This window comes from Capsella rubella, unplaced genomic scaffold (genome assembly GCF_000375325.1).
Source record: "Capsella rubella cultivar Monte Gargano unplaced genomic scaffold, Caprub1_0 scaffold_1, whole genome shotgun sequence".
Lineage (NCBI taxonomy): Eukaryota > Viridiplantae > Streptophyta > Magnoliopsida > Brassicales > Brassicaceae > Capsella > Capsella rubella.
Window position 1 is genome coordinate 19,112,163 of NW_006238923.1, and position 25,837 is coordinate 19,137,999.

Genomic DNA, 25,837 nt, shown 5'->3' on the forward strand with positions numbered 1-25,837 from the left:
TCGTCTCTCTCTCTCTCTCTCTCTCTCTCTCTCTCTCTCTTCTCTTCTCTCTTTCTTTCTTTAACTCAACAAGAAGAAGTAAAAGCTTTGGTAGTAGCCGTATTAATATTAATACTAACATTTAATCTAGTGTTTTTATTTTTCGGTAATTACAGAGAATCTAGAGTTTTATTGAACGTATGATTAAATATTTATATTATTATCGACCTTGAAAAATTAATGGAGCCAGTAAAATACTTCTTTTTTTTGGGGGTCAACGTAAGATTTTTTTTAACACATTTAATTTACATAAACTATGATATATATATATATATTAATCCCTATATATATATTTTATTATGTATTTTAATTATATTTATATATAATCAATCACTTATTTAAGGGAGAAACTAAAAGATTGTGAATGATTATTTACCGGTGGATTTAGTTTATGTCAATGGGCTAACTTTTTGTTGAAAAGTGTGGTGAACCGAAGAAGTTTTAGATTTGGTATTTGAAATATTTTAAGATGATTCATTTCTAAGTTCTAACACATAATTATTAGGGAATTTCGTATTCGATGAAATTGAAAAGTCATACTAATCGTCAAACTTATAATGTATATGTGTTCCATTATAGTAAAACCGTTGTACTTAATTATTAATTAAAAGACGGAATCTATCGTCAGAAATAGTATTAGTTGTTTGGACATCATCAAATTACGCTAATTGATTGTGCCTTACGAATGGTATGTTTGGACTATCTCTATATAGTATTAGTATTATTTGTATCCACCGTTTTTATTCATTTATAAAATTTATAAATTGTAAATCAAATACATACATTAAATAATACGTCAATTTTTCAACCACTTCATCAAAAAAAGATTTAAAAAGAAGGGGACGATTTTTGTCGTATGGAATGGGACACGGCATATTTTTTCAAAATATTAGATGTAGAATACATACAAAAACGATTTGTCTACCCATAATAATAATTGAGTTGTATACAAAATGATATTTATCAAAAATATTCCTTTTTCTCAAACAAGGCAACAAAGAAAACAAAGAGTGTGAGAGGGAGCCAAATATAAGTATTTTGTGTGTGTGTGTGTGTGACATTGTTGAATAATTGATGAGTATACGACTATTATTAGGCTTAGAAGAAATTGCCTTGTCTTTGAATAGGTCTAAGAAATTGTAGAAAAGCTTTTAGTTGAAAGAAAAAGGAAAACACTCTAAACTATATATAACCTATAGTTCCATAAACCCATAGACTACCTAATTAATTTTGCTCTAACTACCATATTTTTTTTTTTGCATCGATGATGGTTCGATACATTAAATTAAGATGGAGATTTGTTGGATATGTTTGAATTATATTAAATTGGACCCACAAATTAAAACTCAAAAATTAATATAATTAAGGTGTTTTCAATAAATACTTTTCTAAACCTATTTTTCATGTACCATGAAATATGTGTGTTTTTAGTACTAAAATCTATCTCTTTATACTACAAAAAAAACTATCTCTTTATCCACGAACATGTTCAATAGAAAATGCGTTGATAAAACCACATCAAATATGTGTTATATTTTTATTTATGTTTCTATTATCTTCCTTAGTCATATATCAGTAACAAAAAAATGTTAGATGAATGTGTTTCATTAGAAGTGATTGTATAAAGTCAGTAAGTTCTTTCACGCACTTGATTAATTATAAAATTTATGTAGAAGATGAGTTTCTATGAATTATTCGGCATGTTCAATAGATAATAAATTAATAACTAAAAACTCTCCTATTAACTGTTTAATTTGTTATTTTTTGGGTAAATTAGAGACTATCATTAGACCAACATTATTGAAGGTAAATTAGATCACCATTATTGAGAATTTCTTAAGCAAATCTCAGCTTAAAATATGTTAAAAGAAGCTCTTATATAAAAACCATTTCTTAACAAAGCTTAATAAGTTTTGCTTAAGAGACCATCAAGATTGGTGATGCTCTAAATAAGTTACTTGATCGAAAAAAAGTTAATATGGTTAAAGATGTTTTGAATATTTTGAGATTCTGTATGCATGCAAACAAACACATAAACATACGGACAATATATCATTGCTATAAAAATGTCATACAGTACAGTACAAATACAACTAACATAAAATATGAGTATGGTTAACCGAACAAAAATGGCATAGTTATTCACATTTAGCTCATCCTTTTCAACTAAACCTTACAAAAGATTTATCAAAATATTCGGTTATCTCTAGATACTTAACTTGTATAGTTTTTAGTATTCTGACCCCAAAAAAAAAAAAAGGGAAGTACAGTAGAGTTATAAAAATAGAAAGGTAAATGATGATTGTCAACCACAATTATGCATGTCAATGGACCAATGATGGCAACTGGCAAGGGTTGCGACTTAAGAGATGATTTTTTTTTCAGCAAAACTTTATATTCTTATACAAATGCATAAAAGTGAATTTGACCACAATTACATAAACGTAATGGTAGTTAGTAGTTATGATATTAAAAAAGTGGTCACCAAAAAAAAAGTGTCTATCTTAAATTCAGAAATTAATACCTTCCCCATGATAATATTTTCTACCCCTAATTTCACTTTTAATCATAGTCATGGCTTGCCCAATTAATTCTTTGACAATGACATTCTACTTAACCCTAAAGAAAACAAACTGATTTGGTACGCCATAAACTTTCCTATACCCTATTAATTGATATTATGCATTCATTCTTCAAGTATGTTGCAAACAAAAGGTCAAAGTCAATAATAATACTTTAGAATTGTATATGAATCAAACTACCTTTGGTGGATTTATACCAACCTAGGATGTAATGAAATAAAATTATTTCTAAGCTAGAACACAAACTAACCTTCGAAACTATACAAATCTGTAACGACTAATCACAAAAAGATAATAAATTAAGTAAATACTGATGAAAGGGTAAAATGATGATCAATGGACTACCAATGGATAAACAATTTTGTGATGTATAAAAACTGATCTTATTTTATATGATGTACGGTGGCAGTATAAATTACATGTATCTCTTATTTACATATACTCTATTATATACAACAAAGTCATGTACAAACACACGGGCTCTCTTTACGAGTTAAGAACCATCCTTCAAGGGCTTAAACGCAGCCAAAACAACGGCTACTTTGCATACAAGAAACCCCAAAGTCCCCACCAATATCTCTTTTGGTGTGACTGCAAATGCAGTAAAATCTCCCCCAATGGGACCTCTCATGGCTAAAACCGTCAATCCTATGGCCAATGCGAGAGTCAAAACCGGAATCTTGAGTCCTTGGCTTAGTGTCTGATTGGAGTTTTCGGATGAAGAAGATCCCGGTGCTTGCAGTTCATCAACTGATCTCTGTAGGAGCAGCAAGTAGAGAAATCCCATTGTTCCACCGAAGAAGAAAGCAATGGCGGAATTTTCGCCTAGTGAGAAAGCAAAGGCCGAACTTCCAAGAAGGATGAGAATGGCATCGTAGAGAAGCAGAGAGAGTTTCAAGTTTGCATATTCTTCCATGCTTTCCTCATTGGATACCGTTGTACGGTCAAGATCCAAAGCTGTAGATGAAGAGATTTGATCGGAGTCCGTGAGTTCAGTGATACGGATAGGTTTTAGCTCCACCATTGATAGTTCACTGCTCTCTCCAAGCAAGATTTCATCAACTTCAAAATCGTATCGGTAACAAAAGGTTTCTGCATCGGTTTCTTTAGCCCGAGGATTAACCACCCACAAGTTCACTCCTCCAACTCTCCATTGACCTAAATATGAAAAGCTAATTCCATAATCACAGAAAAATGAAAGGACTAATACAAGTTCCAAGTCAAAAGAAACTAACCAGACTCAAGACCGATCCAAAAAGCTCTGATTTTGCCGAGTTTTGGTCCTTCAAATGTGAATTCATCAACAGAGCCTCTCTGAAACTTGAAGGTTTCACCATTTTCCACAACTTCTGGATCCAAAGATGAAAAATTTGCAGGTATTGTCTGTAACACCGAATCACCCTTTTCGTCTATCAAGCAAAGAAGAACCCTAGCATTCATGTCACTAATCCCCGAACCAAACAAATTACTTGTCTGCAGCTTAACCTTATAAAGAGATCGAGTTTCGCTCACAGTGAAAGATGGGTTCCCTCTACAAAGTTTCACTTCTTCTACTGGTAAGAGACGCAAAGGTCTTGCATAACTCTGAAAATCTGAAAGCTAACAGTTTCAGTCAATCAAATAGTGCAGAAGTAAACATCTTGAACATTCTCATTTCTTGAAATTAAAGACCAGAAAAAATAAATGTGAACTTGACATAAAATTCCAATGATTCCAAACCCATCAGAACCAAATTAACTGAAATTTTTGAATTTGATCACTAGGAATTTTACAACAGAGTCGACGGAGACTTAGAATTGGAGTTACCTTGGTAATCAGATGACTTCGAGCAAATGACACCGAATCGATAACGACGAATTCGACATGAAAGTTTTATTCTTTTAGGAAATTGATTGAATTGGTTCGTCGTAAACCTTGCGAAAGGTACGGGCTTCAGACAAAATGATTCCGTCGCCATTGCTGTTGCAACTCTCGCGGTACATGAGAAATGCCACACGGCACGGCACAAAGAAGAAGAGATTGACCGAGGAACCTTCAAGGTAGAGAAACTTCTAACACAGAAAGAGGCTCCACATTTCAACAGAACCGAGGATCAAACCGAACCGGAATCTTAACTCATGTCTGATTGCACAAAATAGACAATACGGAGTACAGTAGTAATTTTTAAGATACTGTATCTGTATGATTGTGTTACGGTTAACTTAACCAATATTTAATCTTAAACAACTTAAACAAGAATCTTTACCAGAACTTCATTACGTCGTTTGTAATCATATTTTTTTACCAAAAAGATCTTTACGTTTGTATCATATAATATTAAAGTCAGGCAGTGCCAGAGTTGTGTATGATGCTTCAGCTTTAGAGACGAAGAATAGGCTGAGATAATATTTCCACTCGAGAGCTTTCTCAGCACGAGGACTATCGTCCCTTACGGCCTTATCTACAATTCTACATTTGTTGACAAAAGACTTGTCTCTTGAGAACTTCCTTTTCTCTTCCACCGGTAAACCAAAGAATCTATTAGTAGCTGTTTTCATATATTCAAGAACTTCCATCGAAACGCCATATGTGATGACCGTTCCCTTTGTGGACGACGAAGTCAGTGACTTCGTCCAGGGTTGGGAAGCATTGTGTATTGGTAAAAAAGATTTGGATCTTTTGATACATATTTTTTTTTTTCTCAATGGTTGTTCATAAAATTTGTTGTTTGAGGTTGTGAAAGCTTTTGTTATAAAGAGTTAAAGACTAAGAAACAAGATGAATAGAGAGATCACGACAGCAACTCCTTCGAGGCTCTACGCATTTTTTTGTTTTGTCTTTTTTGGTAATGCTTTGTTTTGTCTTTTATTTCAAAAATGCCATTTGTGACATAACTCGTATATATCAAATTACAGTACGTAATGATGGTAGACATAGGAAGAGATGGAGGAAGCTCATGCTTCTGTGGATTCGGTAACCTAGATCCTTGTCATCTCTTGCTCTCAGGATTGTAATCTTGTTTTTATTCTTTTTGCCAAGATTACTCTATCTTTTAGGTACACTTTTTGTAATGCCTACCTTTCATTCTAATGATATTTACAAGTTAGCAAAAAAAAAAAAATGATGGTAGACATGGTTGCACGTATTCAGGATAGACAAACAGAATCTTTTGTGTTCTGTACTTCGAATACAAATCAAAATTTTCACTGAACAAAGTTGAAGAAGACATCATCAAATCATGGGGACATACTTATCCATGATTTTCTAAGACGGGACTTGCTCAAACTCTAACCTTTTGTAAGAAAAATCTCTTTATGTAATGAGCTCACATTGAGTCATCAGAATCTTCTGATTCACTTCTCTCCGGCTCAACTCCTGTTGGATTACTAGTGCCTGTCTCAGGAGCTTCAGGCTTTTCAACAGGTGTAGGTGAAGAAGAAACAATCTTATTTTCATTAGGAGCATTCTCGTTTACAGCTACTTCCTCTTGCTCATTTACCTAAGCCAAGAAAAATGGTCAGATGAAGGAAGTTACTAAAATCGATCTTTATCCCCAAGACCAGATGTTGTCACATCATGTATTAAAGTGAAAGTAATCTTACATTTTCTACTGTTCCGCCACTCAAGATATTCAACAAGTCTCTTTCAACCCGCTGTACAAGCTCCGGCTGCAACGTTTTGGTAATCAACATGTTAGTTAATAGAAAATACTTGAGAGTTCCACAAGATAAAGTTTCACTACGATCAGCTACATGTATCAAGATTTCAATCACAACTTTCAATCTAGATAACCAGAAATTTCCCATTCTTTCTTTCTTTTCCTGGCTCAGGATCACAAGTGTTAGTGAAACATAGTTGATGGATTGATGATAATAGCAAACGAAAATTACATTAAGGTCAGGCTCTCGACGAAATCTTCTCTTTCGAGCATCCTTCATTGGAGGAGTTAAACCATGTCTGTATTCAACTGTATTGGGTGCGGGATCACCCGGCTCCCTAACTATGATCATCTGTGTAACAAATAGATGCATCCATATTCCTTTTAAGTCAATTCTACAGAGCTTTACACATATAAACAAAAAGATAGATCAAGTAAATGGATTTTACCTGCCCGATATCAGCAGTTTTGACTAGTGCACAGTCATCATAAGTTTTAAAAGACTCAACAACAGCAGGAAGATCAAGCAGAGATGCCGGGAACTCTTCGTTTCCAATCATAAACGTACCGCTTCTCCCATCCTCTGCAAATTCAATTAGCACAAATCCTTATATAACAAGTTTGCTCCAGAGACAATGTAATTGGGTTTTCCAGACAAAAAAAGAAAAGAAATATGCAACAAGAATGTCTTTTAGCTCCCCTGACAAAACATACACATCATGAAGTTGGTTCAAAGGACAATGCAAATCGATTTATAGACAAACTCTAGTCCTTAATCAGATTCAAGAATGATGAAAGAATATGTCTTATAACTTCTCTAACAAAACATTCAATTCACAAAAACAACAATATAAAATTGCTATAGGAGACAATGCAAATCGATTCCTAGACAAACTTTTGAACCTTAATCTGATTAAAGAATGATACGAAAAGAATGTCTTTCAGGCAAACAACATCTAAGAACTCATAACTTTCAGTACTGAGTATAAAAATCTAAATCCGCGACGCAACCATGAGACTAATTTCCGATGAAAGGACAAATATTTAAGAAAAAGGAAGAGACTTTGGATGCTTAAACACAAAATACTGTGCCAAAAAGAGACAAAAAAACCCCTTAATAAATTGGTACCTGAAAAACACAAATCCAAAGGGATTTCGTCGGAAGTAGAAGCCTCCTCGCTCAAAAGCCGATCAATTCGCTCTGAAACAGACGGTGGAACCCTAAGTATGAACTGTTCTTCCATCAAAAGGTATCAACGGCTTAACTTGAGATCTTCGCCGAATGGATTATGCAGAGAGAGACGAGACGAGAATCTATTGAACTGTGAGAAACATAATTGCTTTGTTATGTAATGTCAGAAATTTTTACAAGTTTAGAAGAGAGAGAAAGACAAACGTTCCAGAATAATCCTTTTTGTTAATCCTATTTTGTTTTATTTTCCTCCCCTATAGGTTTCAAGGTTTATGTTTTTGACCCAATTAGTTATAAAGGTTCTTAAAAACACCCAATAGTTGAAGAAACTAAATCATCAATTGCCTATATTTAATTCTAATTTCTCTTCGATATCATACCTTTTTGATATCAATGAATATAAAAACAACAAAAATTAGAATGGACTATCCACTTTAAATATAGAGTTTAAGGCAAAAACAATATTTGGAAAGAATACTGGGGGTTTAAATGTAAAACTAAATAGTATAAAGAAACCCTAAGAAGTCGCTCTTTGATCAATCTTTTTCCAATTTCTTGAAGCATCGCTTCTTCGTCGTTCGTCACCACCGAGCTTTGTCCACAGGTAAACGAAATTTATGTTCTTTTGTGGCTATGCACGTACAATATTTCGATTCTTTGTTCCAATTCGTATTTAAAATTGAAATATGAACTGATTCTATCTCGATCTGAATTGTATTTGCAACCTCACTTTAGTACTTGTCGTTTGAGATAAATCTAGTTTTCAATTGGTGAAAAATCTCATCTTTCTAGAGTAGCGAGTTGTATCTTCAAGGTATTCTATGGATTGGAGTCGGTGATTTCAAACTAGACTAGATTGAATGCTTCTTTGAAGTTCTCTTAGATGGCTGGTGTTATAGCTCTTGTGTTTTGTGGTCTCCGCTTCCTTTAAATATCCTACCTTTTCTCTGATGTATTTTCTAATCTAGTTTGTGTTGACTGATAGAGAGGTTGAAGAAGCTTGATTCGATGAGAGGAAGGAGCTACACACCGTCACCACCAAGGGGTTATGGGAGGAGGGGTCGAAGCCCAAGCCCTAGAGGCCGATATGGAGGTCGTAGCAGGGACCTCCCCACCAGTCTTTTGGTTCGCAATCTACGCCATGATTGCAGGTACATATTTTGACTTCCATATATATACTTCCCTCCACTCGGTGTCTCCCCTGCTTAGGATGATTTTCTTTTTGTTTGGTCACCTCTTAAAAGATTCAAGACATGACACCTTTTATGCATATGTAGGCATGATATTCTCTTAAATGTACTGTGAAGGTGTTCAATAAGTTGATGCATGTCCTCAGAGCTATTTTGTTAACGATGTTAGGTTTGATGAATCTTGCTTTGTGATCAAAATATAAGAAAGAACATATATAAGGCTGGTTTTCTCATTTTTTATCTTTTTGCATTTTTGGGTTCATGTAAACCATAGTACTCTGTTGTTGACATTTACTCCAATCTATCTTCATTTCCTTGCTTTTAGCAAATTGTAATTCTCTGCTTACATCAAATCCTTTTATTCAGGCAAGAAGATCTCAGGAGGTCATTTGAGCAGTTTGGTCCACTCAAAGACATTTACTTGCCAAGGGATTACTATACTGGGTGAGCATTTTACTAGATAGGAGATCTAATATTTAAACATCTGATTTTTACTTATGTTATGATTAGAGAACTCTTTCTTGAATCTTTGTTTACTACGTTTATCTCCCTTTCCTTTTCCATTCTGTCATATCTGTGTGTCTCCTCACCGATACTAGGGCTGTATGAGAAGCTTTTATAAGTGCATTGATTTCATTTTTTTAATTTAGGCTCCATACATTTTCATAATTCTTTGTGACATGAGATTAAACATTTGTGGTCTTAAACCACCAGTTTTTGGTGTCTTGAAAGAAAGAGGGTGGATTAGTTAAGTAGAAGATCCAATGTTTATATGTTCTATGTGTGAACACACTATGAGGTGAGTTAATTGAAGTTGTTGAGGTTTAGCAGTGAATTTAAAGAATTGAAGACATCAAAGAAGTAATTAGAGTTCTTATGAAGATATTCTATATGGTAGTGAAGAGTTGAAGTGAAGTTGGGTTTGTATTCTATTTGAAGATGAATCAAGTCTTCAAGAAGTCATCTTTATACTGAAACTTGCAAGGCTAGCAGGCAAGTGCTTGCTTATTTTCATGTTTACTGATATCTTCTGTGCAGGGTCTCAAATGTGAGTTGTCCTTCAACAGGATTGTTGCAAAGTGGTACATCTTCCTCGTTATTTTGTATGTTTGGTTTTTAGTCTGAGATTTTTTTCGTTGTATATGTTAAAATGCAGAGATCCACGAGGGTTTGGATTCGTTCAGTTTGAGGACCCTGCTGATGCTGCTGACGCAAAATATCACATGGATGGGTATCTTCTTCTTGGCCGGGAATTGACTGTTGTGTTTGCAGAAGAGAACAGGAAGAAACCCACTGAAATGAGGTTAAGGGAGCGTGGTGGAGGAAGGTGCATGGAGCTTTCTCTTTTTGAACTGTTCTGTTTATCATCAAATATCATTAAGTTTTTAACATTTTCTGTTAGTAGGAGCAGCAGATTTCGGGATAGAAGGCGTACTCCCCCTCGCTACTACTCTCGCTCCCGTTCTCCTCCCCCTCGACGTGCTAGATCTCGGTCACGGAGCGGTGGCTATTATTCTCCCGCTAGGAGACATCATCCAAGGTTTCTTCTACATGTTCCTGTCTGAGCTCAATTACAACTTTCTCCACCCGATTTGACTTTTGAATGCTCACTAAGTCTCTATTGTCACAGGTCTATCTCGCCCAGGGAAGAACGATATGATGGGGGAAGATCATACTCTCGCTCACCAGCCTATAATGGCTCAAGGGGTCGCAGTGTAAGTCCAGCCAGAGGTAAGAGCCGCAGCATAAGCCTCAGCCCTAGAAGAAGCATAAGCCCCAGCCCTAGAAGAAGCATAAGCCGTAGCCCAAGAAGAAGCAGGAGCCGGAGCCCGAGGAGAAATAGGAGCTTGAGCCCAAAAAGAAGCAGAAGCAACACTCCTGACCCAGCCAGAAGCAGGAGCCAGAGCCCGCATGGAGGGCTAGATGATGAAGATCGTTCACCAAGCCAGTGATTGATTCTTCACTCTTATGCTAGTCTTCTCTAGATTATGGCTGTCTTGCGTACCCTTATTCTAAGACAAGGTTAAGATGATACCGAAAAGATGAGAATGTTATGTAGGGTGGAATTTGGTTTTTTATGTTTTGATCTATGGATGATGTGGGGACATGTTACTGTTACCCTTGATCTATGTTCTTTTAAGACATAATCTTGGGTTGTTATGGAAATTGCAACATTGGTCCGTCAAGTCAACCAAAGTAAACCATCATATATAAAAAAAGCTTTTGTTTTGGTTATAAACTTGTAATGTACCAATCAGTCGGAGGGATGGCTTTGCTGATGTGTTGTTTCGGTACATTGGATTGCCAACGTAAATGGTCCTTCTAGATGATGTTTCTAGAAAAATTTGTTGGCTTGAGTATAATTCTAAAGTTGTTGTGCTGGTAGAATCAAGAATTTGGAGCTTTACTTGTCACAAGATGGGTAAGCTTTAGTGGAATTCAACACTTTTCTTCTCTTCCACTTGTGAGTCCCTTCAGTTATATCTTTCAGAAGTGACTGTGATCTTCTTCAAGTGTGGAAGATACTCTCGGTCAAAGAGAGGTTTATAAGTCAGCTCAAGTCAAAATCACGTGAGGACTCGTTTCGTCCTTCCTATAGAGCTCTTCATTCTTCATCTTCTTCCTCTAATCAAGTATGTTAGATCTAATCGTGTTAGATCATAGAGAAAGAAGAGAGATTGAATCAGTTTGAGAGAGGAGAGAGAGAGCTTGAGCGATTGTAACACATATAGAAGTTTCACAAAGGTTCTAGTGGATTTGCGGAGAAGATTACTCCGGCGAGACGTTTCCCGTGAAATCGTTAAATCTGTGTGTTGTTGTGTTCTTGTTCGTTTTATCTTTGTTTTCTGGTTTCTTTCGATTCAAGTGATTTGTGAGCTCAATCGGCGGTAGAAACCTTGACAGAATCATTGACCTTTGTGAGCTCTGGAACTTTTCATTCAATCTGTGAGCTTTTCTTTTCCAACTTTTCATGAGATAGTTTTGGAGTCCTAACACTTACCATTGCAAAAGTTTCAGTAATCAGCTCTTATCTTCACAAAAATCTGAAAATATCACCTACTTTATTTGCTCGTAATCAAAACACCCCTTTGATATATTCACCAGGAAATTGGTGTGTTCAATGGAAATGGCTAAAGATGGGTAGATTTGGTTTCTTTGGTGTCTCATGAGCTAAAGACTATGGTCCGATTTTAACTGAGGAGTTTTAAGCTTTCTTCATAAAGATCAAACCTTTCCTGTCTTAATACAAAACAAAACAAAAAAAAAGAATAAAATAAAAGAATGAGAGTTTCCTCATGTATAGCGAATCACGGTTCTGAGACGAAGTGGTACAAATTGCCATTTGGAGCATTCTTGTCCACATAATCTACCTACCAGTCTACCACCATTGACAAGCTTTAAACTTTTTATGCATAAAAAGGGGAGATAACTTGTATTCCGAGAGTGAGAGATAGAGATATGTGGAAGAGCATACGTGAATTGAGTTGCGATGATTATGTCAAAGCTGGATTGACTTTGGAAGACGCCAAAGAATTTGAAAAATTGGTGAGTGATGTGATTTCAAAGACTAAAAAGACTGATCCAAGAGATCAGTGGAAGGCTTTGATGGATGAGAATGTGCTTAAGCCATGGCATCCGCATCCTCTGCATCAGCTTCTCTATTACTCTGTCTATTCTAACTGGGACTCCTCTGTTCATGGCCCCCCTCTCTATTGGTTTCCTTCTCCGTACGTATATCTCTCTCTCATGAACTTGTTCGAAATTCTGAAATTTATATGACAGATAATTTGGCTGATTGTCCGGAAGGCTGAGTGTCTGTGGATCTCTCCTTTGTGTGTGTTTAGATCTCAGTCAAAATCCACAAATTTGGGGAAGCTGATGGAAACTCACGGGTCAAGGCTTCTTGGTGCTTCATATAAAAACCCTCTTGAAAGTTTTGAACTTTTCCGGAGATTCTCAGTTGAACACCCTCAAGTAAGCATTGACGTTGAATGTTGAAAAGATGAAATATTTGGTTTGGTCTAAATTGACATCCTTTTTCAGGTTTATTGGTCACTCGTTATCGATGAGCTTTCACTCGTGTTTCGTTCTCCTCCTAGGTGCATCCTTGACAAATCAAAACTTGGAGGGACATGGCTTCCTGATGCAGTTCTGAATATTGCTGAATGTTGTCTGATGCCTTCAAGCCATCCCAAAAAGGATGATGACAGTGTGGCGGTTGTATGGCGAGATGAAGGCTTTGATGATTCTCCAGTCAATCAAATGACATTGAAAGAACTCCGCGAGCGAGTAACGTATGTACCATGAAAGTCTTTATTGATCATTCTGTTGTGTTATCTCATTATTAAGCTTCCATTGGTGCTTTTGATACATATACTTGAAAAAGGTTGGCGGCAAAGGCGATAGGTGGAAGTTTTGAAAAGGGTGACACTATTGCAATCGATATGCCAATGACAGTTGATGCAGTGATTATATATCTCGCAATCATATTAGCCGGTTGCGTTGTTGTCTCCATCGCAGACAGCTTTGCAGCTAAAGAAATTGCAACACGGTTGAAAATTTCTAAGGCAAAAGGCATATTCACTCAGGTTTGTGACACAGCTTGACTCACATCTTTTCGGCTTGTATTTATCCAGTACCATGTCAGATATATCATATTGGGTTTTCAGGACTATATACTCAGAGGAGGTCGAAGATTTCCTTTATACAGGTGACATAGTTGATCTAACTGTGGCTGATTTTGCAACTTTATGAACAAAAAACATAACTATATCTTAATAATTTAGCAAGGTGGTTGAAGCTGCTCCATCTAAGGTCATTGTCCTCCCCTCTTCAGGGACTGAATTGTGTGTTCAGTTAAGAGAACAGGACATACCATGGATGGATTTCCTTTCCAACTGGAAAACACTTCTTAGGTAAAATTTTTACATATATACAGTTGCAATCACTTGGAGAGTGTAGATGAGACATGGCTCCAATTTGGCTTGCAGTGGAGATAACTACTATCGTCCAATTTATCTACCTGTAGACGCTGTGATTAACATTCTCTTCTCATCTGGAACGACAGGTAAAGGAAAGATGGTTAAACTGTAGTAGATATGTTTAGATACATCTGTTGATCTATTATTTTTTCTTAATCAGGTGAACCGAAAGCTATACCGTGGACACAGCTCTCGCCAATTCGTAGTGCTTGTGATGGATGGGCTCATGCTGATGTCCAAGTGGGTAATATATATTGTTGGCCTACAAATCTTGGATGGGTAATGGGACCAACTCTTATATTTTCCTGCTTTCTAACTGGTGCAACTCTGGCTCTCTACAACGGGTCTCCCCTTGGCTGGGGTTTTGGAAAGTTTGTTCAGGCAAGACAACTCCATTGTTGTCTCTTTTTCAATATTAACATTCAATAAATTTTCACTTATGTGTGCGTGATTTTACTGTAGGATGCTGGAGTTACAGTTCTCGGTACTGTTCCAAGCTTGGTGAAAACTTGGAAGAGGATCAACTGTATGGAAGGGCTTAACTGGACAAAGATAAAGTAACAAGCAACATTCAATCACAGTTCTTTTTTTGGTTTTATATGTTTAAGAAGAATTGACTCAGGAGCTGTTGTGCTTTGTTAGATATTTCGCCACCACAGGAGAAGCTTCCAATGTTGATGATGTTCTCTGGCTTTCTTCTAAAGCTTATTACAAACCTGTGATTGAATGCTGTGGAGGCACGGAACTGGCTTCTTCATACATCATAGGAAGTCCGCTTCAGCCGCAAGCTTTTGGAGCATTTAGTACACCGTCTATGACAACTAGAATTATCATCTTCGACGAAAATGGTGTCCCATATGTAAGAAACTGAAAATTTAGACATTAGGCGGTTTGTTTCCATATTTCTCTAAGGCTGTACCAGATTGATAAGGGCGTCTTTGCAGCCGGATGATCAACCGTGTACTGGAGAAGTTGGTTTGTTCCCGCAGCACCTCGGGGCCACAGATAGACTTCTGAATGCAGACCATGACGAGGTTTATTTCAAGGGAATGCCAATGTACAAAGAAACAGTGAGTCATTTTAAGATTTCTATACATATGAGTAAACCAAATTTCAGTTGACATCATTTAAATTATTCATTTGTTCTTCTGCTCTGCAGCGACTTAGAAGACACGGTGACATCCTGAGGCGAACGGTAGGAGGATATTACAATGTTCAAGGCAGAGCTGATGATACCATGAACCTTGGAGGCATTAAGGTACCACAGTGTATCTATATACTCAGATGCGTTGGAGTTTTTTTCAAGTCTTTTCATCTCTTTTATCTATGTTACAACGCAGACGAGTTCTATTGAGATTGAGCGGGTGTGTGATCAAGCTGATGAGTGCATCTCTGAGACGGCTGCAGTCAGTTTAGCCCCGCCAGACGGTGGTCCAGAGTTGCTGGTCATATTCACCGTCTTGAAAGAAGGGTTCAAGAAACAGAGTGAAGAAGAGCTAAAGATGAAATTTTCGAGAACCATTCAAAGAGATCTTAATCCTCTCTTCAAGGTAATTAACACATCTCTGAGGGGGGGGGGGGGGGGGTTTCACAAATTCAAAGTTACAAAAAGAGCTGATCTCTGCTTAAAAATGCAGGTAAGTTTGGTGAAGATTGTACCTGAGTTTCCAAGAACAGCTTCAAACAAGTTATTGAGAAGAGTCTTGAGAGATCAGATGAAGAAGGAACTACTATCCTTACGTAGTCGAATATGAAGCCTTGATCTTTAAAGTTTAATTAAGAATGAAAACTGGAAAAATAGTTGATATACAGTCTACATGATTGATTGAGTTATGCTCATCCCAAATAATAAAATCGACTAGATTAAATAAACCGGTCAATGCACCTGAATTCTCTCATCAATATTCAACATTTACATGATTAAACACTTTGTTGTGTTTGGTGTTAATGTTTATGTCCAAGGCACAATATATAGCTTCAACCTAACACACTTGACACTCCATAACTATGGAATCGAAAGACGAAGTTTATAATATCATTAAAACGAGATCTTAATACCACAACACCAACGAATCTGTGTAATAATATATGATCTCTTGATATTAATAAAGCACCCTTGTTTGGATTTTGGAAACCTCTTCTGGTTGTTTATTGAACCACAGTGAAGAGAAAATAGAGAATTGGGCCTGCCTGACGACAACAAAATTGGTATTGGGCCTTTAAAAAAAAAAGAATTAGAAAGAGGGAAAAATAAAAAGAACCCTAAAAGGCGCGTTTGGATCTGGTTATATGAAACCACGGACGAGAGATTTCGTGTTCAGATGATTTTTTTTACATGTATCGATGATTTTTGATCAACGATAGATAAAAAAAAAACAAAAATCTCGCAAATCAAGAAAAGATCGAGCTAGAAATTGACAATCTTTCCAATTCAGAACGCTTCAGGACGATGATTTTGGGGGTATAGCTTATAATTTGCAGAGAAAAGATTGAACTTGTTGTATCCCCAAGTGATGTGGACTAATGTTTTTAGAATTGTAAGTCTTCTATCGTCTTTGTTTGTTTTTTTCCAATTGTGTTTTGAGGATTGACTTATTCTTTAATACATGATTGAATTTTCTACAGGGTGGTCTACATAATGTTTCGTGGTTTCAGTTTCTTCCAAGTGAAACTGAGCTGAATCCTGGTTCTGATAGAAGGTTAAAGCTTTAAGCTTTTCTTCAATGGGTAGTTTTAGTTTCTTTCTTAATGACTGTGTACTAATTATTCTGTTCACTCTGGAGTTTTTCAGTTCAAGAGCTGAGCAAAACGATGTTGCAACGTATCTTGTCCTTTCTTCTCATCTCCGGTTGCAGAAGGAAGGGTTTCTTACTACTTGGACTAATTCTTTTGTTGGACCTTGGGATCCATCTCAAGGTTTATACAACCCTGGTAAAGCTTAAACTCACACTCGGGTACTTCAATTTTGTAAATTTATAATTGTATCTGACATCATTCCTCGTTACTGCTCAGATGAAAAGATTAAGCTTTGGCTTTTTCTACCTGGGCGTCATTCGTCAATAACTGATAAAGCTCAGGCTGCTGTGCCAAAGCTTAGAGGTATGTTTTCCTAATGATTTATTCAAACGTATTGCCTCTATTCATGATTATGACAGTTTAGTGCACATGCTTGTAGTCTGTTGGTATACATGCCCTTACTTTTCTTTTTCTCCTGTTGAAAGTTGTTGCGTCAGGAATTTGGGTAGCACCTGGGGACTCTGAAGAGATATCAGTTGCCTTATCACAGTCTTTACGTAATTGCATTGAAAGGTTAGTTTTTTTTTTATGATCACCAGGCATAATGGTTAGAATAAGGACTTAATGGATTTTAATATCAATTTGGATTTGTTTGATATTCTGTCAGATCACTAACTGGACTTTCCTACATGAGATTTGGAGATGTGTTTTCAAAATTCAGCCCTCAAAGCGAAGAATATTTGAGGTATCTACAACCTCTTTCCATCTAAGTGAGACCTTACATTATAATCAGCATCTCTGAGTTTGTTTATTGACCTGTTACCTTTAAGCAAATATATTATCCATTTTTTTTCCCTCGCTTTTCAACAATATCTCATCCTATATCTTTCATTCTATATGGATCTGTGAGACTTTTTCCTGAGTGTAATTCTTAGAATCAAAAGAAGTCGATGATTAGGTCTCTGGCTAATGCTCCTTGGGTATTTATGCAGGAGGGGACAGCCTACTGTCGAATTCATCTTTGCTGCCACTGAAGAGGCAGTTTTTGTCCATGTCATTATATCTGCCAAGTCCGTAAAGCTTTTGGTTATATATGTTCCAAGTTATGGTTTAGTGCTTCTCATAGTTATTGTGAACCTAACTATGATTTTTATGTGTGAAGGAATGTCCGGACACTTTCAAGTGGCGATGCTGAAAGACTGTTAAAGAGTTCTTTGAAAAACTCCAGCTATAGGCTTCCAGGTTAGTCATTTTTGAATCATCACTTGGACTGCTAAATTATCCTACTGTCTAGCATAAGTTACAAGAAATTAGGAACTAGTTCCAGATGTTAGTTGACCTTAACCTGCTTTGTACTGTTATAGTAGTGTATAAATGAGAGCATGAAACTTTTGAACTCAGTTTTTCAATGAAACTAGTGCAGTCTTGTGTGACTTCTTTGAGCAAAGATTTAACATCTCATTTTGTTTGCATGGCACAAGAGCTTACCTGGAATATTTTTAGATTATGTTACATGTAATTTTTCGAGGACAAACTTTTTGAGTGGAGACCTGAAATTATTTTTGCCTTCTATACATGCTTCAAGAAAGATAAGAGCTTTTTTATTTGATAGAAACACTTCTCACATGCTTATGTTATTCCGTCCAGTGATTGTTTCTCCTCATGGAATGCGGGGTAGCCTCACTGGATTCTGTCCCAACGACCTTGTCAAGCAAGTCTACTTCAGGTACAACTCATACCTTTGCCTTCCAGTGTCCAAGTCAACATTTTCGTGAAGTGCATAACTGTTAAACTGATAAAACCAATTTCCTCAATTAATATTAGATTTTGTTTTTCACACAGTTCTGGAAACTTAAGGACTTCGAGTGGATATATTGGTCTCTCTTCTCATGTTGGTCATGGGTCCAGTCTGATAAATGGCAATCATTCCTACGTGGAAGTTACACTTGGTTGCTGCCAAAGTAGAAATGAAAACACAAGTCAAATTAATTCGACCTTTGCAGTTAACTTACCCCATAATCAGTGTCCTGAACCTTCCGTTGGCAGTAAAGATCACCGGAAAGGAGAACAAGATCTTTTATCAGTGTGTGAAAAAAAGTTCATATATCCAGCTGAGGCAGTGCTGGTGCCAATCTTGCAGTCATCATTTGCTAAATTTTCTTTGAAAAGGTAAACTGACTAGGTGAGGAGGTTATTTACAATTTGTTGACTACTTAACGGTAAGATCCAGATTGGCCGTAAGGGAAAATTTGTTTTGTTTCTGTTGAGTTTAATAATAAATGTATTCAGAAAATTGACTCTGTAGGATCATAGTGAAAAGGTTTTTAGGAATTGTTAAAAAAAAAAGAATACTTGTGATCTTTCCTCAGCCTGGAGCTGATGCAACGTCAAATCATACTTGCAGATTTTGGCTTCAAAATTGGATAGGCCCGTCACTGGCAGGCTCATCGTTATTTATGCACTGGTGAGTCTTTTTTCTTTTATTTCGTCTGCATTTTCAACATTGAGAGAAACTCTCAAAACAGAGGTCTATAATTTGTAATCCTCACGATTTGAAGCACCGTAGGAGTGAGATCTATGGCATTTTGGAGTTTTGTTCCAGTATTATGCTTAACGGTTTTATTTTAAATTATAACAGTCTGCTCATGACCCCTGAACATTGGAACTTTACTTTATGCAGGGCTGGTGATTTTGACTCCCTTGGAGCATCTGGAAATAAGAGTGATGGCTTTTATGAAAAAGGTGGTTACAATAGCAGTGGTAGTAGCCGTAATAGCAGCATTAGTTCAACAAGTAGCGCTTCTAGTGGGAGTGGCTGGAGAATGACTAGAACTGGTGACCTTGACGCTGATGCAGATTCTTTGACGTGTAGGCAATCTGGTCTTACTTGTAATGATGATCGCCCAAAAATGGTATGGCTTATATCTATGAAAAGGGTGGAGATTGTATGGTACTGATGACGAAATTGAATTGTCGGTTGTAGCACGTACGTGCTTGCTACCATAAATCCAATCTATGTATTGTTTTCCTTATTATATATTATTTCATGAGGCTAAATAAAATTCTTTCAGGGTTCCAAGCGGCCGCGAACAGGGATGGGAGAGTCTTTCGGTCAAGTAGGTACTGTCACTACTGCACCCATTCAAGAAGCATATAAGTCAGGAATTGGTTCCACTAAAACTAATAAGCTGCTGTTTCAGGCATTGAAAATGATCAAATTGGTTGGGATTGGGATGATGACGATGATGATGATGACGACAGAGAAGTTGGCATGGATATCAAGGCACTTCTTTCAGAGTTTGGAGACTTTGGTGACTTCTTTGAGAACGATGCTTTGCCTTTCGGGGAGGTAATTCCTATCTCCTATTATCTATCATAATGAATTAATGATCATGAAACTATAATTTCTGGTGAACGAAATGCAGATCTTGCATAAGCTCAGATATCTAGACTGTATCACAGAGATGTTTGGGAGGAAGGGTTGTTTGCTGCCTTTCCCCATTCCTGTCACGCCTCTTTTTTTGTCTTTCGCTCATATTGCCTTTGGTGTTTTATCCTTATTTAATTAACCACCCTATTTATTATGTTTGTGTAGCCACCTGGAACTGCAGAGTCGCATGCGCTCATGTTTCCTCCAGATTCTGTTGATGTAGGTTCCAGTCCAGTTGATATGATGGATGTATCAGACCAAATCGTACTGCCTGTCGGGTTTTCCTCGTTTGAGAGCTTTAATCCTGTTCCTCCTATCATAGATGAGTGCCTTATTAAAAGTCAAGATGTTCTCAACAGCAGTATCACTTCAGTTCCTCCAAATCAAATGCCAGTCTCTTCTACTGGTGAGTTCGATCATTTGATGAAAGCTGAAGCTATGATGACCTTTGCTCCTGAGTATGGAGCTGTAGAAGCACCTATGAGCGAGATTTCCCCCACGTTTTTCAAAAGCCCATATCTTCCCAAATCTCATAAAGTGGAGAGTTCGAATTCAAGAACGAGTAATTATGTTTATGGAGCTACACCACCTGCCACTGATTCTGATGGAGCAGCCGATAAGATTTTGTACGGATCCAAAGCAGGCATTGGTAAAAATGATTGCAGAACTTTGTTTCAGTTGAAGAAGCACTACATTCAAGTGGAGGGTAGAAAGGGCCAACTACCTACTGTTATCAGTGACAACAATAGTACAAAGGAGGGTGTTTCTCAATCAAAACACTCAAAACATAGTGCTGCTAATGCTGTTAAGATTGTGCAGGGGAAAAAGACTAATGGTATATCTGCTGTTGTTAGTACATTATTATATTCAAAGACCTTGCTAGCAACAGACGTGGGAAGTGTTATGTTCCAAGCTTTCATGTGTAGGATGCGGCACATAGCCGCTTCTTCAAAGCACAATTCACCTGCTAGTTTAACTAGGCTTAGTGGAAATTTTTTTCTTAACCAGCTGCCAAATGAGCCTAGTACTCTGACAGACAACATATCTGCAAGGAATGAGATATATAAGAAAGATATACCTACCAGAATAGCTGGAGATTTTGACGGAGGAATGATAGATGGCCACATGAGTGCACCAGTTGGCGTATGGCGGACTGTTTCAGTCCCAAAAACAGCAAAACCTGCTAGTTCGCCAAATATTGAAGCAGGGTCATCCTTGCCCCATAGTTCATTTAGCGAAGACAGCTTGCTTTCTTATGGTCAAAGGCAGCCACTGCAGGAGCTCTTAGATGGGATAGCGTTACTTGTTCAGCAAGCTACCTCTTTTGTTGATTTAGCTCTGGATTCAGATTGTGGAGATGGACCCTACGGCTGGCTTGCATTGGAAGAATTGTGGAGGCGGGAACTGTCATGTGGACCCTCTGCTGTCCATGCAGGTTGTGGGGGGACTTTGGCTTCCTGCCATTCTCTGGACATTGCTGGTGTCAAATTAGTTGATCCACTATCTGCTGAGGTAAGCTTTCAAATTGGTATAAGATGCAGGGAAATAAGGGTGTCCAGTATCTTTGGCGTTCTTGATTGTTTGTATGGGCTAGACATATTAAGTGGTCACAGTTTTATCTTATAAAGCTTTGAGCTGGTTCATATTTCTCTTACTGGTGCCTCATTTGTTCTCTATGCGACTGGGTGTGATATATATATATAGTACACAATGATACAGTGTGTCAGTTAAAACCTGATTCTGGAGCTTTTTTCAATTCCAGGTTTTTCCTTCGTCTGTCATCACTTTACTTCAGTCTGACATCAAAACAGCTCTGAAATCTGCATTTGGTCAGTCAGATGGCCCATTATCTGTTACAGATTGGTGCAAGGGCCGAAATCAATCAGGGGATGGAGGATCTATTTCTGAGGGATCTACTGCTGAGTCAGCCCTGACTGAAGGTAGAACGCTAATTCTAATATTTGCCAGTCTCACACTGACTTATCATCTCGTTCAACTCTACTGTTTCCACTGTGTTTTTTCATTGATATCTAAAAGCCAATGGTGTCAAAATATCTTTGATGATTCTATTATTAATAAATATCTTGTTAAACAAGCAGTGTCTATAGATGGCGCCAAAGGGGATGAGACGACTCAGAGCCAAGACATATACAGTTCAGAATTACTCCGACCAACACTTTTTGTTCTTCCATCACCTTCTATACTTGTTGGGTACGTATGCAGTCATGCAGATGTCCGTCTGTTCTATTAGCAGTCGTCTTTAGATAAAATTTGGTCTTGATCAAGTGCCCTTGTGATGGGTTTATTCATGAAGCATGATCTCCTTTTGTTAGGATATCTTAAAAAATTTTACATACTGCATTCTGGTGATTTTGAGCTCTCTTTACGTATGTATATTTTCCCTGTGACAGGTACCAAGATGACTGGCTTAAGATATCAACAAATTCCTTGCCACATTGGGAAAAGGCCCCTTTTGAGCCATATGCTCTGCCAAAAAATGTAAGTTTTAAGGAAATCATCTGAAAGATATTCTTTTGTTTTCTTGCAAATTAGGCTAACTAATAACTTTTTGATTAAGATAACTGTTTGTCCTTCGTTACCTTTCGCAGATTAACTACACTGTTGTATGCCCGGATATTGATCCTCTAACCTGTGCTGCTGCTGATTTCTTCCAGCAACTTGGAACTGGTGAGTCGACGAGTTTATCAATTGTGAAAGAGGTTTTGCTCAAACATGATAAGCATTAGTTTCTGATAAAAATTGTTTCTAGAGGAACAAGATTCCTGAAATTTTCTCATCATTTCTTCTGATGTACTTTTTATTGCATAGTTTATGAGATGTGTAGACTGGGAACCCATTTGCCACAAAGCCTGGGAAATCAAATGGAAACAGACGCTGGAAAATTGTCTTCATCTGGATTTGTTCTACTTGATTACCCCCAATCAATGAAGATTGAAAGCAATAACACATCGCTTCTGGGATCTCTCAGCGATTATTTTCTGTCTTTGTCGAACGGGTGGAATGTGAGTAGCTATCTGAAGTCTTTATCAAAGGCGTTGAAAGGTATAAAGCTTGGGTCTTACCTTTACACAAACCAGAAAGAAGGATCAGGGAGTCCTTGTATGGTAAGTATTGAGTTAGAAAATACATATGTTAATTGAGATTAGTGTTCTTCAACCAAGTGCAGCTGTTGATACTTGTTTACTTCTATTTCTTATAGGTAGTATACATAGTGTGTCCATTTCCTGACCCTTCAGCAGTTTTAAGGACGATCGTCGAATCGTCTATAGCACTTGGGTCAGTAATACAGTCAGATAGAGACAGGAGATCGATACTTAACAGTCAGGTTGCAAGGGCTTTTGGTAGTTCTGCTGCTGTTGACGAAACATCAATATCTCACATTCCAGTGCTTTCAGGGTTTAATGTCCCTAAGTTAGTTCTACAAGTGGTGTCTGTTGATTCTATTTTCCGTATTACAAGTCCAAGCTTTAATGAGCTTGTCATTCTCAAGGATACTGCTTTTTCTGTATATAATAAAGCTCGGAGAATTTCAAGAGGAGTACCGAATGATGCATTCCTGTCATCATCTTTATCTGGCAGATCCACTTCAGCGTTGACACCAATGAGCTCTATTTCAGGAATCTGGAAAGACTGTGTTGGTTCTCGAATGACAGGTTCTACACATCCAAGAGATGGCGAAATGGATGTTAGCTTGAGAACGGGTGGTTGGGATACTTCCTGGCAAATACCGAGATCTGGAGGTTTAAGCTGTGACCCAAACAGAAATGGAGATTTTTACCTAAATGATGAAATTTTCTATTTATTTGAACCACTTTTCATTCTTTCTGAGCCTGGTTCTGTGGAGCGTGGAGTTTCACCTTCTTTTGGCGGCTTGGGATCTGAGTCTTCAAAGCCAATACCTGAGGATGGTGGCAGAGGTTCTGGAGCTGGTTTGAATTCAATGGAAGGTATAACATCGGGATCTAACTCCCAGGGTGATGCATCCCAGCTTGAAGGAAAGGCTATTCCAAGTTTACATTGCTCCTACGGTTGGACAGAGGACTGGAGGTGGCTTGTAAGCATCTGGACGGATGCCAGGGGTGAATTACTTGACACACATATATTTCCCTTTGGTGGAATTAGCAGCAGACAGGATACGAAAGGGCTGCAGTGTCTTTTTGTTCAAGTTCTGCAGCAGGGATGTCAAATACTACAGGCGTGTTCCTCCCCTGATAATGGATCTTACAAACCCAGGAATTTTGTCATTACACGCATTGGGAATTTCTTCGAGCTTGAATACCAAGGTAAATTAGCGTCTTTTATACCTCTCTTTGACCCTTACATTCTGTTCTAACCTGATATTTCATCCTGCTCTTATTCCAATTGCGCCTGGGAATTGAATTCTCTAGGATTGATATGTTACATAACCCTGGTTTGTTGTCTTGCTGTGGATATAACAGAGTGGCAAAAGGCAATTTACTCAGCTGGAGGTCCTGAGATTAAAAAGTGGCCTATTCAACTTCGACGTTCTGCGCCTTCTGGAATAGCCTCCAATAGCAACGGATCTTCCTTGCAACAGCAGGATCTGAGTTTGATTCAAGAGAGAGCCTCATCAACTAGCACACTCTACAGCTCTCATTCAAAACCATCCACCTTTGTGAAAGGCAGTATGGGGCAATCTGCTGGAAGAAAGCAGATCATGGGTGGGCAAACCATTTCTGGTACTCCAAGGGGATTGTTTCAGTGGGTTCATAGCATCAGTTTTGCTTCTATTTCACTCGATCATTCTCTGCATTTTGTTCTTCCAGCTGAGTTGGTTTCTGCTGGTCAGTTTTCTGATTTGTTTTCCATTGTTCTCCTCATTTCACTCATATATATTATGTGTGACCAATTTTAAAATTTCATAAAAATGGAGCAAGACACTGTCTTACATGATTATTTACACAATTATGCAGGAGGTGGCCAGAGTAGTACTGGTATGAGTTCAGTTAATTACATTGAAGGTTTCACTCCTGTCAAATCTATCGGGTCTACTGCTTTCTCTTACATGATGATACCATCACCCAATATGCGCTTTCTTCACCCAAGTCCTCTTCAGCTTCCTACATGTTTAACTGCCGAGTCACCTCCACTTGCACACCTCCTTCACAGCAAAGGATGTGCAATCCCTCTGTCTACCGGATTTGTTGTTTCAAAAGCTGTGCCTTCCATGAGAAAAGACTCAAGAATAAACATTAAAGAAGAATGGCCATCAGTTCTTTCTGTAAGTCTTGTAGACTATTATGGTGGTTATGGCCATGCTCACGACAAAATTCTTCAAGGAAGCATGAAGCAAGGAGGAGGGACCAAAGAAACTAGAGACTTTGAAGTTGAAAGCCATATTATCCTTGAGTCAATAGCGGCAGAACTCCATGCTCTATCATGGATGACTGTTAGTCCAGTATATCTGGACAGGCGTACGGCATTGCCGTTTCACTGTGATATGGTTTTGAGATTGAGACGTCTGCTTCATTTTGCGGACAAAGAACTCTCCAGGCTACCGGATAAGTCGGGAGTTTAAAACATAGCAGGAGCATGCAGATCAATAAGTTCTCTATCAGAAGATGAGACCAACCTTTCTGTGAACTTCATCCTGCACCTCCTGAGTAGTCTTGTCATATTTAAGGCACATAGGTTTCTCAGGCTAGTTCACCAGTGCTATATGCTATAGTAAGTAGGTAGAAATTGTTGTAGATGTAGTCCGGGTTTTGATTTGATGCTTACGAAATCTGTAAAAATTTAGCATTTACGGCTTGCTTTACTGGTTTTGATTCACTTAAATGCATAGGTTAGTTTCTTTATAACCCCTTGTATTTGTAATTCAACATTATTTATCATTCCACTGTAAATTTAGCAAGATATCCATGTGTTTCTCAGTGCAGACTTTTATTTGTTGTTGTAAACTCTTGTACCTTCGGTTTGAACATCATGGTTCTCTCTTGATCAGTCGTAATGGATCCTTACTGTTGTATAAGTTGTGCAGCTGAATTTTTTTAGAGTAGATTCAGAT

General features: G+C 37.6%; 5 protein-coding genes across 11 annotated transcripts; 3 read left to right on the top strand and 2 right to left on the bottom strand.

The window, feature by feature from the left end:
- Window positions 1-2,990: 2,990 nt before the first annotated feature.
- Window positions 2,991-4,746, bottom strand: LOC17897043. The gene is made up of 3 exons (XM_006307535.2): window positions 4,428-4,746; window positions 3,857-4,213; window positions 2,991-3,779 (listed from the first exon to the last, which is right to left on the bottom strand). Exons 1-3 carry the CDS (start codon window positions 4,576-4,578, stop codon window positions 3,115-3,117), a joined length of 1,173 nt encoding a protein of 390 aa, XP_006307597.2. The 5' UTR covers window positions 4,579-4,746; the 3' UTR covers window positions 2,991-3,114.
- Window positions 4,747-5,712: 966 nt separating this feature from the next.
- Window positions 5,713-7,623, bottom strand: LOC111832613 (transcription initiation factor TFIID subunit 7). The gene is made up of 5 exons (XM_023790040.1): window positions 7,388-7,623; window positions 6,708-6,841; window positions 6,491-6,610; window positions 6,203-6,268; window positions 5,713-6,099 (listed from the first exon to the last, which is right to left on the bottom strand). The coding sequence occupies exons 1-5, from the start codon at window positions 7,500-7,502 to the stop codon at window positions 5,926-5,928; spliced, it is 609 nt and encodes a 202-aa protein (XP_023645808.1). The 5' UTR covers window positions 7,503-7,623; the 3' UTR covers window positions 5,713-5,925.
- Window positions 7,624-7,981: 358 nt separating this feature from the next.
- Window positions 7,982-10,875, top strand: LOC17897428 (serine/arginine-rich SC35-like splicing factor SCL33). 6 transcript variants are annotated; one of them, XM_023789027.1, is made up of 6 exons: window positions 7,982-8,054; window positions 8,436-8,601; window positions 9,007-9,084; window positions 9,797-9,967; window positions 10,043-10,180; window positions 10,271-10,875. In XM_023789027.1, exons 2-6 carry the CDS (start codon window positions 8,459-8,461, stop codon window positions 10,590-10,592), a joined length of 852 nt encoding a protein of 283 aa, XP_023644795.1. In that variant the 5' UTR covers window positions 7,982-8,054; window positions 8,436-8,458; the 3' UTR covers window positions 10,593-10,875. The 6 variants fall into 6 exon arrangements, with proteins under 6 accessions (XP_023644795.1, XP_023644798.1, XP_023644799.1 ...); XM_023789030.1 differs by having other exon boundaries at window positions 10,046-10,180; XM_023789031.1 differs by having other exon boundaries at window positions 10,052-10,180.
- Window positions 10,876-11,219: 344 nt separating this feature from the next.
- Window positions 11,220-15,494, top strand: LOC17900014 (probable acyl-activating enzyme 18, peroxisomal). Of its 2 annotated transcripts, none has more exons than XM_006304673.2 (15): window positions 11,220-11,586; window positions 11,746-12,368; window positions 12,486-12,615; window positions 12,685-12,935; window positions 13,028-13,229; window positions 13,311-13,351; window positions 13,428-13,556; window positions 13,632-13,708; window positions 13,783-14,003; window positions 14,085-14,179; window positions 14,265-14,481; window positions 14,567-14,692; window positions 14,782-14,880; window positions 14,963-15,172; window positions 15,260-15,494. In XM_006304673.2, exons 2-15 carry the CDS (start codon window positions 12,100-12,102, stop codon window positions 15,374-15,376), a joined length of 2,184 nt encoding a protein of 727 aa, XP_006304735.1. In that variant the 5' UTR covers window positions 11,220-11,586; window positions 11,746-12,099; the 3' UTR covers window positions 15,377-15,494. The 2 variants fall into 2 exon arrangements, with proteins under 2 accessions (XP_006304735.1, XP_023644794.1); XM_023789026.1 differs by having other exon boundaries at window positions 11,220-11,558.
- Window positions 15,495-15,923: 429 nt separating this feature from the next.
- Window positions 15,924-25,773, top strand: LOC17900806 (mediator of RNA polymerase II transcription subunit 13). Its single transcript, XM_023790124.1, has 23 exons — window positions 15,924-16,159; window positions 16,248-16,321; window positions 16,414-16,553; window positions 16,635-16,721; window positions 16,844-16,931; window positions 17,026-17,103; window positions 17,351-17,428; window positions 17,521-17,600; window positions 18,006-18,084; window positions 18,201-18,527; window positions 18,763-18,822; window positions 19,039-19,270; window positions 19,430-19,478; window positions 19,559-19,707; window positions 19,954-21,300; window positions 21,551-21,728; window positions 21,888-21,999; window positions 22,200-22,287; window positions 22,398-22,476; window positions 22,618-22,913; window positions 23,009-24,092; window positions 24,249-24,614; window positions 24,744-25,773. The coding sequence occupies exons 1-23, from the start codon at window positions 16,136-16,138 to the stop codon at window positions 25,346-25,348; spliced, it is 5,700 nt and encodes a 1,899-aa protein (XP_023645892.1). The 5' UTR covers window positions 15,924-16,135; the 3' UTR covers window positions 25,349-25,773.
- The last annotated feature ends 64 nt before the right edge of the window (window positions 25,774-25,837 follow it).